The sequence below is a fragment of the Stegodyphus dumicola genome, chromosome 4, assembly GCF_044657685.1.
Source record: "Stegodyphus dumicola isolate Sdum_Otavi_A_Nest chromosome 4, ASM4465768v1".
In the NCBI taxonomy this organism is placed as follows: Eukaryota; Metazoa; Arthropoda; class Arachnida; order Araneae; family Eresidae; genus Stegodyphus; species Stegodyphus dumicola.
The window spans coordinates 118,228,243-118,241,331 of NC_140771.1; the positions used below are offsets into that span (position 1 = coordinate 118,228,243).

At 28.8% G+C, this 13,089-nt stretch overlaps 1 protein-coding gene across 6 annotated transcripts in view; it reads right to left on the reverse strand.

The window, feature by feature from the left end:
• The window catches only part of LOC118192138 (cytosolic carboxypeptidase 1-like), a 232,421-nt gene that overhangs the window by 70,386 nt on the left and 148,946 nt on the right, over nucleotides 1-13,089 (reverse strand). For all 6 annotated transcript variants that reach the window (XR_015040756.1, XM_085815375.1, XM_085815376.1 and 3 more), the window contains one exon: nucleotides 9,086-9,232. Coding sequence is in view for 5 of the 6 variants with exons in the window: in XM_085815375.1 (XP_085671501.1) it covers nucleotides 9,086-9,232 (147 nt within the window). In the remaining variant the exon portion in view is untranslated. The remainder of the gene's footprint in view (nucleotides 1-9,085; nucleotides 9,233-13,089) is intronic.

Sequence of the window (13,089 nt, forward strand, 5' to 3'; positions counted from 1 at the left end):
ATTCTAATTAAATGTGCTGTTGTATGAGAAAGTACATAAAAATATCCAAAATTATTTTAAAGAAATTGTACTACACTTTCCAGTCAAATTGTTTATTCCTTTTCTAAATGCCCATAACCGGCATTGGTTATGGAATATTATTTAAATTAGTAAATAATAATAGTGAGGCCCAGTGGTGCAGCGGCTAGCGCATTGCGCAGCAGCTCCACAGGTCCGAGGTTCAAACTCTGGGCTAAGCAAGGTCGACTAAGCCATTCATCCCTGATTTCCATCCCTTGGGTCGATAAAATGAGTACCAAGTTCGCTTGGGGACTAAACACTGGGGGTCCTGTGACAAGCTAACCACTTATTCAGGGCATATGCTTATGCACCCCGGGACCCACGGTCAAGAAAGAAGACTTCAGGGCACTGCAGACCTTGGCACATTAGGGCTGTTTGTGCCACTGAGTTTAGTTTTTTTAATAATAATAGTAATAATATTCAATTCCTTAAGCAATATTCCATTGACATGGGGTATTATTTAAAGCAAGCAACATACTTTATTGAACCTCACTCACATCATTAAATTCCTTTTTTAGAGCATTTATATATGGAAACAGGAGATGTTACACAGAGCAAGAAGATTTAGTGAGTATTGTGAATGAGCCACAAGCCCCATATTCTTCTTTCCCAAGAGCTATCAAAAGGACAGAGTTTTTTCAAAAATCTAGTAATCTCTTTTGACAATTTTGATAAGTGGCTTAACACATTTTCTTCCTGTTCTTCTTATTTCAGCCTCCTAATGAATGTCGAAGTTTCAGTAGCCCTCATTTGATAGTTTGGAATTTCTGAACCTGAAAAACTACTTGCAAACTTCGTTTTTTTGGGGGGGGATGCATCTTCTTTAAAGGTTTCCTGAAGCATAATAATATTGAAACTTCACAAAAAACAAAATTTCAGCACACATTTTGTTCTTCCTAATCCCACATTACAAAAATTACAGTATGCTGCAAGCAAAGATGCACACAAATCAGCATTGAGGTCGAACCACTACAATCATATTCATGCTCCTTTGCAAATAGGTGTGGATATAATTTCCTAAGTTAACAAAGCACAATCTCTAATCATAAAATGCTTGCTTGCAGTGATGTCATTTTGGCAATTTTTGGTACCTCCTATGCAAAGTTTAAGATAAGAAGTAAAAATCCTTTTAGAAATATTATTCTGAAATATTTGATATTAGGCAGGGCCATTCCTATCGAAGGTGCAATGCTACCGAAGGTGCCAATATGCGAGCGGCAAATTTTAAATTCATTGTAAGTACTTGTCACATGTAAGAACTTTTTATACAATTTGTCAAATGTAAGTATTTTGTGAGCACGAAATAAAAATTTTATTAATCATTAAACACTTTTTTCCCAAATTTCAGGGTGGCAATCTTGGGAAAGCATGCAGCCAGCCAATGCCTAGGAACAAACCTGATATTAGGTATATTCTTGAAGATGAGAAGCATAAAAATGAATTCATATTTACATTACACATTTTAAAAAATAAATCTTTCATACATGAATTTCTCACTCAGAATAACTCATCAGGAATTGATTAGTGGGCTTTTTCCCCAGACATTGACAAATAACAGAACCCATTTATCATAATACAATTTCAATAATACCCAAATGTTTGTAAGCTATGCTCACCTAAGAATATAAACAAACAAAATTTTCGGTTTTCAGAAAATTTAGGTAAACTTAAGGGTAATTTTTTCATATACGTAATGTGAATATAATTTTTAACAAATATATATTTATAACACATTTTAGTTAGAAAAGCCAATTTATTTCATCACTGAAGTTAGTATTTTCTGCACCCTTATCAGCGGTTTCTTTTAATAGCTACATGAATTGTGAATCTCTAAAAATGTTTATTTTAAACTTAGTTTTGGAGGACTGTTTTCTTTCAATAACAATTTTGAATTTATAAAGTTAATTTTGAAATCATGTGGTATGTGTCAAAAATTTATTAGTCCACAACGTTTTAGACATTGCATTCTGACTTAAATTCAGCCCCTAGTTGGTTTGTTTACATTCCAAGCAATGAACAAGCATATTTATATTGATAGGAAAAAAGAAAAGGTTTTCGAAAACAGCACTTGTAAAGACTTTTCTATTGTAAAAAATGGAAAACACAATAAAGAATAAAGAGACTTAAAAAAAAAAAAAAAAAAAAAAAAAAAAAAAAAAAAAAAAACAACTTTTAGTAAATACAGAATACTAGTTCTAATGCTTTTTGTAGCATTATTAATCTGACTGTACATGCACAGAACATTGGAATTCAATTTAGAAAATAACTTACTATTGAAATATATATAAACTTAGTATTTATTTACTTTTTTCTTTGCTCTTAAAAGCATAAAAGTTTATTTTGAAAGTAATTTTATAGGTGGATTTATAATATTTTTATGTAAATTCTTCAATGAAAGAGTTTCCTATTGCACCTAAAAAAAAAAAAAAAAAAAAAAGTCCCTATTCTATCTTTTCACTACATTTTTTCCTTATGCTGATATTATTCTGTTTGTATGTAATTACACCTAAAATATATAATTTTGTAATTAATAAAACTTAGTTAAATAATTCTTAAGATATGAGTGTGTTTTAATCAGTTATTTATGTGCAAACAATTCAGATTTAATGTAAACATTAAGAAAGGGAAAATGTAAACAAAATGATCCATAATCCATTCAATAATCTGCAATGTATACTGCTCAAAAAAAAAAAAAAAAAATGGGACAGTGCTATATCTCCCGTTCTACTGGGGCGATTCACGAAATTCAAATTGTGTTCTTCATGTCTCGAAAGCGCGACTTAGGATATATATTAGATTTATATATAGCACTATTCTAACATAGGTATTTTGACACAAAATCGGACTTTTTCTGAAATAACATACCAATTTTTTTACATATTTCGATTCTACGACTCAAATTATGCTAGAATACCAAGTTTTGTAAAAATCGTACGAGTAGTTTTTGAAATATTAGCTCTCAAAATTTTAGCTCCTCAATGTTAATTGAATTTGGCAAATATTTATTTATATCTCTTTTTTTATTAAACTTTTTTGATTTTTTCTCTCACATTTCGAAATTTAGGTTCATTCCAAATAAAATTTACCAATTTTTTGTGTTTTATTTTTTAAATTTCTATTTTTAAATAATTTTTATAAATTTTTCGAAAAAAATTTTGAATTATAACCTATAAAGTTTTTACCATCATCTTAAAGTAGGTATATTTTTAAGCATATCTGCAAAAAATTAGACTTTTTTATTCAAAATTTTCTAAGATACATACAAATTTACATATTTTCGCGTTTTGAAATTTGGCATCTTTTTTTTGAGCGATAATAACGCCAAATGTGGTCTATGGATTTTTGTTACACTGTATTGCCACAGCTATTTTTAACCTTAAATTTCAAGTAAAATTTTACGGAGAATTAATTATATGACATTTTTTCCCTCAATGATGCGTAATAAATATTTATTAATACTATATGAAAAGCTATTTTTTAAATAAATTTTTTTATATATTTTTTTTAAAATTTCTCTTTTTTTTTTTTTTTTGTTTTAATAAGAGTAAATTTTTGTAAGAGTAAATTTTTACCTTCGGCGTTTTATCGTCTGCTACTTTACTTCATTTAAATCGAATTGTCTAAAACTGAGAATTTTCGCTTGATGTTTATTTGAATTTTATGACATTAACTGCACAATTTGTTTCTAAACAAAATGATGCTTTTGAAGTGGCTGAAAGAGCGGCTGGTACTATCATCCATATTTTTAAAGCACAGTATATTTTTATAGAAACATAAGATTTAGAATAATCATTTTTATAAAAGTCAAATTATGATATAAATATACAACCCTCTAGAGACTGAATTAATGGAAATTCAATGGTTATGCAGAAATGATCTGCAGCTACTTAATCGCTGGATAAGTCAGCAGATTCCGTGGACAAGTAAGAATAATTATATAAACGACACCCAACATTCTGAATTCAATTAACAACGAGGATACGATGTTTATTAAATGAATTCAAGAAGTTTTATAACATAAAAAATCAACTCATTTTTTATCCTAAAATGTATTTTTGTGCATAGCGTATTTTCATTATTCTAATTTGAAATTCTAATTATTCTTAAAATTCTAATTTAGAATGTAACTGTCAAGAACTAATTCCTAATCATCAGTAATATAATAAGTAATTATTACGGTTATTAATAAATCCTTCTTATAAAGTAATTGCAAATATTTCAAAAAACTTTCTGTCTGAATGCAAATATTTTTCTGTGCAAATATTTTTAATTTTATATTAATCAAGATTGCACACGATATTATTTATTTGCACTTCAATTCTTAACGTCAGTTCTAGTAGAAGTTACAAATCAATTATATTTAATTAAGGATTGGATTATTTAATTATGGCAAAGCGCACGAGGGCTATCTGCCTAAAGGGAGGGATGCCTTCATGGAGGACTTTCTAAGGGAAACTGACTCGTATACACGTTACACATCGGGAAAACCACGAAAACACCCATGCAACCAGCCTGTTCGCGGGATTCGAACTTAGGACCGAACTACCTGTGATCAGCGTCTTTACCGCTCCATCCTTTGTGGGCCTTTATGAAATGGAAGGCGATAACTTTATTTAAAATGATTGTCAGAAATACCAAAATGTTTCGAAAAGTTGGATCTTTTTAACATACTTTCAGAATGCTTAAAGAAAAAGAGAAGAAAAATAAATGTTTTCGTAAAATTTAGTATTTGTATTTTTTTAATTTAAAACTTTTCAGTGTTATGATATTTGATTCTTGCGATTTTAAAAATAAAATATTTGACTAAAATATGAATAACATTTTAAGAAACCAAATGTAGGATAAAATTGTGTAAAGCAATGGGCACAATGATAAAACTGTTTAAAGCAGTGTATGCAAGTCATCCTAAGTTAAAATGTCGGTTATACATCTCTTTTATTTATATATATATCTTTTCTGAACGGAACATTGAAAGGCGTGTAAAACTGTGCTTTACTGTATTTTCTCTTTTAATATAGTATGCAGTTTTCAAACTCATCATAGTCTGGGTTACAAAGTATTCTTCCGAAAGAAACGCAGTTCCAATAAATAAAATCAAATTCTGGAAAATTGATATTAATAAATATATTTAAAATGCTCAGTTCGAAGGAATAAATAGAAAATTTTAAAACAATTATCTGAAGAGACAATGCAACACAAACAATTAAAATAAAAGTATAAAAATTTAAAAATTACCTAAAATAATAACTATGACGAAAAATATATATAAAGAAAACTATTTAGGAAAAAAAAAAAAAAAAAAAAAAAAACGTGCAACTTAAACAATTAAAATGAAATTCGAAAAAGAAAAAATTACTTAAAATAATAAGTTATAATTAAAAATATAATATAAAGAATATTATTTGGAAAAAAGGAACGATGGTGACTTTTTTTCCTCACACGGGAAAAGAAACTAGGTTGCCATATATTAAGAAGTTCGCCAAGTGAAGTATTCTTGGCGCAAACTGACAAAAAAGTGCCAACATAAATTTGTGAATTTCTCCGTAAATTTCGCTCCAAATTTTACAAAATTTCATATTTAGGCGTAATTTGAGTCGTAGAATCGAAATATGTAAAAAAATTGGTATGTTATTTCAGAAAAAGTCCGATTTTGTGTCAAAATACCTATGTTAGAATATTGCTATATATAAATCTAATATATATCTTAAGTCGCGCTTTCGAGACATGAAGAACGCAATTTGAATTTTGTCAATCGGCCCAGTAGATCGGGAGATATAGGACTGTCCCATTTTTTTTTTTGAGCAGTGTACCTGGCTCTAAAATGCAAAGATTATTGGAATTTGACCATATACATTTGTTTGCTATGCAAAAATTGAATAATTCATTAATCATACACACCAGTGAAGATCAATTTCTGCAAGGGCAGCAAATTTCATATGTGTTTTAATGTCTTTGGCTATAAAATATGTTTTGTTCTACCTATGTTACGGTGTATACTCTGGGAATAATAATAAAAAGGGGTTATTTCCGGATATTGATTACATTTATACTAAATTAGCTTTATAAATAATCTCAAAGATGGAACAACACAAAAAAAAAAATGTAAAATTCCACACTTAAGAAATTTAGAATAGAATTTTGAATATATTTTTTCCATAAACTAGCTTTGTCTTTAAAATAACATACCAGTCACTTACAAGAAACAAGTTCACAGAAATCAATTTTCAACTGTACATTACTAGAAATAAAGAAGTATGTTTTACCTCTGAACACCACGCATATACATACTGTTTATATGTTAGTGAAACAGAAAAAGAAATATGCAGGGTGTTTATAATTTATTCACCAGATAAAGATATGTTTTAAATAGTAGAGAATAAGAGATACAGAAAAAAGATTGACAGAATTTTATTCAGTACCTCAAAGAATTTTATATTAATACACTCCAAGATGAGCACTACTAGTTGCTCAGAGAACATAAAATATTAAGACACAATAACACACCAAACAAATACTAATTCAGAAGTCAAACAACAAAAATCAGCGTTATATTTTCAAATTTCACCACCATTCTCAGCTGCAAAAGCGCAAATGAACGAGATAGGATATAAAGATTAGATAAGATAATCTTTCCATCAGTTAGCTATAAAGTTGCACATATTTTGCAGAAATTTAACTTTCGGGTCGTTTATTCTCCCGTCAATAAAATTCTGAGTTCCATACTCAAGGACCCCATTCCGGATATGAATTCCTGGGGTATTTATAGGATTCCTTGCCAGTGCGGTTTAATTTACATTGGCCACCAAAATTATTCAAAAAACATCTTTCATTGGAGAACTGGATTTTCTAGAGGCATTTCACATTCAAAAAAGTCTTTCTGTTCTAGTTAACGATCCTAATTCCAATCCATCTTTGCCTTTGGCTTTTAAAGAAATTATGTTTTAGTTCTGGTTTCATCAACAGATGGTGCCACTAGCTTATTTTCTGTCCAGGCTTTCTTATCTTATCTAATCATTATATCCTATCTCGCTCATTTGCGCTTTTGCAGCTGAGGATGGTGTTTTGGTAAAACCATCGAAACTAGTCCTGTGAAAATTTTAAAATATAATGCTGATTTTTTTTGTTTGATTTCTGAATTAACATCAAGTCTGTTCTTGATTTTCCTCCCAATGTTTACATTTACAGATTCATAATAGTTGTTGCTAGGGTGATTCAATTGTTTAATTCTTTAATTGATACTGCAAATCTCTGCAGCATAAATTAGTTTCTAGAAAAAGAAGTCAATTGATGTGATGTTCGGAAAATGGGATGGCCATGAAATTGGTCCACCTCTACAAATCCAATGATCTGGAAATGTTTCATCAAAGAAATCACACACATGTACAGCCCAGTGACAGAAGTCCCATACTGTTGGAAAAAATGTTTGGGTGCATTTCTTCTGAATGCAGTACAGCAATCTCAGTATATCAAAGTAAACATCCAATTTAATTGATGACTTTGAGAAAAAGAAGGGATCGATCAATTTATTATGAGTTAGTGCACATCAAATATTAATTTCAGGGCTACTTCCCTCAATATCCCTTAAACAATGCAGGTTTTATGATTCCAAAATCCTGTAAAGTCATTTAACCTCTCCTAAAACATGAAATGTTGTTTTGTCAGATTTTCTGAACAAACTGATCATCATTACTGTTAATGTCAAGAATGTCTACAGAAAATTCTCTCTGAATAATTCAACCATTATGTTTGATTTATTACCAAATCTGCAGTTTATATGCAAACAGTTTCAAATATTCAAGAGCAATTTTATGAATAGTCAACCTGGGAATTCCTATCTGCAGGTTGGCACGTGAATGGATTTACTGGGACTGTACACAAACGCATCTCGAATGGCAGAAACATTTTCACCACTGACTCTTGGTCTACCTACACCTTCTTTATGCAAAACATTTCTGATCTCTTGAAAATGTTTTGACTATCATTTAATTGATTTTTCCATTGTTTGGGGTTTATTAAATTCATATTGAAATCACCTTTGAACTGTTTTCGGAGATTTTGTTTCTCAGAACCAGAGAATGCACATTGCTTTTCACTGCATGATGTCATTTCATCTGTAAACAAACAAGTTCCCTGTTGTCATTCTGAAAAATTAGAAGAAGTGAAATTCCTTGAACTAAAGATTATATCAATATAAATTATTTAAGGTTACTTTGTCAAATTACATTTCAATTTTATTTTGTTACCTGGTGATTAAATTATGGACACCCTGTACATTGTCCCATGTAAAGCAAGTGCAGCTTGACTGAAGCATAATTTTTATCCAACTTTTTTGCACTGATGCTCTCTTTGCTGCATTTGTGCCATGAAGAGTTTGGTCTTGAGACACAACACAGCTTAAACAATTTCAACAAATAAAGCTCTTAGTTGATTGCTGCTGGTTGTAATAGTGCATTTTTTTTATACAATAATGCTGTACTTTGTGAAAAAAAAAGGTATGTATCATTGAGGTCATGTTTAAAGTGCATTCTTTAAAGAAACTCATGAAAATTTTTATGAACATTTTCCAGACACATGTGTACTTGTGAAGAGTGTTATTCAGGATTTGAATACAAAATAGTGAGAAACAACTTATTTCTCAGTTATCCTCCTCATGCTTGCACTCCGGAAGAAATTCAAAATATTTAACAGAGAACAGCAGCAAGTTAACAGAAATCAATTATGAATTTATAACAGTGTATCATTATATTTTTTTAAGAGATGAAAATGTAAAATGAACTTAACTACCATAGCATAAAAATTAAAAAGAAAAAAGGAAATTAACTTCTTAAATTTATTTTTGCTTTATTTTGAAGAAGTCATAATCTTTATGAACAAATGTACATCTAATGGATAAAAAAGGAAAATGCATATCTAATGGTTAAGGTATAAAAGAAGCAACGCACACATTTGTTGGCTTAGAAACAGAGTGAAAAATTTGAATATAAAAATAAGAAACAAATTTGAAAAATATGAATAACATACATACTTATTTGAGTTAAATGGACAAGTATACGAAGGCCTATTTTGCATATTGCACTATTCATTTTATTACTGTTAGATGCACTGGTACTGAATATAATTTGCAAAATTCGTGAAATAACATCCTCTTTAACAAACTGTCGAGCAGCATGCCCTTAAAAAGAGAGGGGGAAAGTCTTGTTTATATATTTGACATGATTACATATTTATTAAATCATTACAGAAATTTTAAAAAATGCAATTAGCAATAAAGGATAAATATTTTAAGTTCAAGAAAGTAACAAAAATTTTTAAGAGTTTGGAATAAGAAGTTGAAAAATTATTTTTTTAACATAGTGATTCTTAAAAGAAGTACAAATAATAGAAGTATGATCTTATTACATCCAAATATAAGTCAGGTTTTTTTATCAAATTCAAATCATCTAACTAAAAAAGAAAAATCCACTTGAATTACAGTTTTTTTATTACAAAAATTAAGTTAAAAGAACGAGTAAATCAATTCTTCAGCTCATTAACCGGTAGATATGAAAATGCTTATTAAATTAAATATTTTTGATTTATTTTAAGAAAAATGAAACTAAATTTTGTGGAACCAAAATGAAAAATCTCTTTCCTTCCTTGATAAAGGCTTTTGTTTAACAATTAAAAACTACAGAAGATATCTGCACATTATCTGAGTGATTTTGATGTAATAAAACAGTTATAAGTATTACATTTTAAACACTCAGAACAGAAGCATTTTTTTCTTGACCATTGAGCTGAAACATTTCATCACAAAAGCACATTTCTTAATTTTACTGTAGGCAATATTTTTCTCCCTTTTTTGAATAGTCTGCCAATTATTTTTAGCTGTTTGTAGAAAGCCATTCTTCTAACAGTCTGAAAGCACAGCATTCTATTGGTGTTATAAAAGGAAGTTTTAAACTTCCTTTTATAACACCAATAGAATTTAAACTTTACCAATAACTTTAAAGTTTTCTTCTCCATTCTTTTAGAAATTTAGTTCTAGATGCTGATAAGCGTTTGCGGTATTGTCTTGATAGAGTTTAGCCTTTTTTACACTGGATGAATAAATAACTTAGGTTTACTAAAAAAATAATGCCTTGATCATACAAAAAGTTCATTTTGAAACTTCTTTCAACTCCTCTAATTTTTTGTTTTCCATTGCATGGAAAACTAAGCTGATACAATTAAAAATCTTTCAGCCTTTCTCAATACTTCTGAAACCAAATTTCACAAATCTTCCTTTTCACTTTTAAGATGGTGAGTGGATTATTTTCTGTTACAATCATTCAAATACAGCCAAGACTCATTCATAATCATTTCAAATCTTCATTGATTATACAGTTCGTCTTATTCTTCACCACACAGAAAAAGGTGATAAACTTCTTTAAAAAAAAATTTTTTTTTTACAGTTAAATCATTGTTTTTTGCTTTATTCACAGTAATGACAAGCATTTTAAAAGCTTATGATATTGCTGTCAAGAACATGGGTCCTCTAGTAAGATCACAGATTCCATTTTTAAAATATCACAGGCATATACATTTTTGTTAAATAAACTTTAAATACAAATATGGAAAAATCACAAATAAACAATAGTGATTTATCTTATTAATTTACTTGTTTAAATGAACACAAATTATCCAAATAAATATCAAATACAATTCTGGTTCTGACTCTGATTATGTTTTGAAATTTGGAATAAAAGTTTGCAATATGGGAAAAAACAATGGAATAAAATAACAAATGTATTAATTAAAGGTGCAATAAATGTAAAAATTAATTTAACTACATCTAAAATGCTTAGAAAACTCAAAAGTGCTATTAAGTAATTAGCCAAAATGAAAAATGATACACATAAAAGCAATTTGCTGCTTCTCCATTACCATAATTTGTTTTTAATTAGTTAACTTGACTATAAACTTGCACACTCCCACTATCCACTAACTGTTAATCCAGACCTAGCTCTGTTGTTTCTTGGATTCTAATTATGTGGACATTAAATTTGCAGGCCAAATCATAAAAAAGAGCATTATATTAATCCAATGTTGTTTTTAATATTCACTCTAGTGTGCCAAAGCTAACTGTACTTTGAAATTGTGCTCATTTGCAAAAGTAAAATTTCGCTTACGATTTCTTTTTTTCTCAGGTATGGATAAAACAGCTGAATCTTCAAAAAATAATAATGCTACATAACCTAATGGAAAAAAGAGAGAGAGAGAGAGAGAGAGAGAAACATTTAAAAAAGTCTAAAATCCACAGCACAAATCAATAACCAGATTAAAAAATCTTTAGGTTTTGTAGTGACGGTTATATACATAATGTAAAATTTTTAAACACAAAATACCATAATTTTGAATGACTGAAGATATTTCTAAATTTTTCTATAGAATTTTTTTTAAAAGTATTTTCAGCTCAATCATGTTTATCCCTTACTGTTAGTGTTTTCACTGTAAAACATTGTTTGAAATATCTGGACAGGCAAATTTATCTTAATTACTGACATTAATTATATGATAGAGGCTGTCATTCGTAATCAGCATATACTTCTCTTAGATGTGCTGCCTCTAGCCAATTAGAACTTTATCATACAGAAACTCTACAGAATACTTTTACTATAGTTGGCTCTATGGAACAATTTATATTAGGCTGTAACCATTCGTCATCTGACCACATATGTTCACACAGTAACGTGAAAATAATTTATTCAAAAAACTGAAATTTTTTTTTTATCTCTAGTAAAAATTTTGCAACGCCTTTCTAAAAAATATGACTTTTAAAAAATGCATAACTATGATAACTTTCAAAAACTATTAACAAAAAATAAAATCTATTTTTAAATAACAATAATATAAGATTAGAGCTAATGCAAAATACCTGTTGAAATGAACCAGGGGGAAATGACACTGGTTCACTTTAACAAAATAATAATTTTTAATATTTTTATTTATACTGATGAATTTTTCAATAAAATAAGACATCGAATTTACATTAACAAATTTATCCTTTGTTTTGTTTTTAGTCAGTATTATGTTACACACTGTGAAAAAAATAAATATTTACAGTTTGCGCACCCAGACTATTAATACACTGTTGGATAAACTACAGTATGCTTGTCTATAAAGTTTTTTATGACTTTGTGAACATGAATTTTACAACAATTTTAGCATAACAATCTACATACATTTTATTAAAGCCTCTACCAAAACTGGGAGAATAACAGTTCTACAAAAATGTTACATAATGATGAAATAATAGTAAAAATATATATGTAATCACAGTGAACAAACAATGAGAAGCATAATTACAAATGAAACAAAAAAAAATCTTTAAAACATTTTGAAGCCCATGAAAAGTTATCTCACCCTAACTTTGAGAGTAATTGTTCAAAGCTATTAACATACAGATAGCTACACAGAAACATGCGCTCTTTGAATATTAGTGCTATTTACTCAGTCACATAAATCTAGTCCAGCAGCCAAGCAGAGTACAGTTGGAAAGATAAAATTATGTTTTGAAAGCTTGCTGTAAAAAAAAATTCTTTTCAACGTTAAAGATACAACACGGCATAAATACAAAACTTACGAAAATTAAATAATTTTGTTACATATGCATATTTAGTGAAATGCTCCTTCATAGCTGGTGGTGAACTATAGGTTCGCATGAGTCCTTTATTAAATTTGTCTTTATTTGTAAACCCTTGTTATTTTTATTCACTTAAAATAAATACGTTCTACAGTGAGATTAAAGGAATCTGAAGGATTAAAGATTGAAAGCAAGAACAAATTTCACAAACTACTGCAAGAAAAATTGCTGAACTGCTTTGTGATGCATAAAATAGATTAGTACCATAAATAATTATAAAAAAAGGTGAAAATGATGAAGAGTTAAAAGTGATTTTTTATGTTTATAAACACATGAAAGAAGCATGATCAGAAGCAAATAAAGGATACAAATACTTTAATTTTGTTTCAAAACATGAAATAAAAATAAACAACTTTAGATTTGAG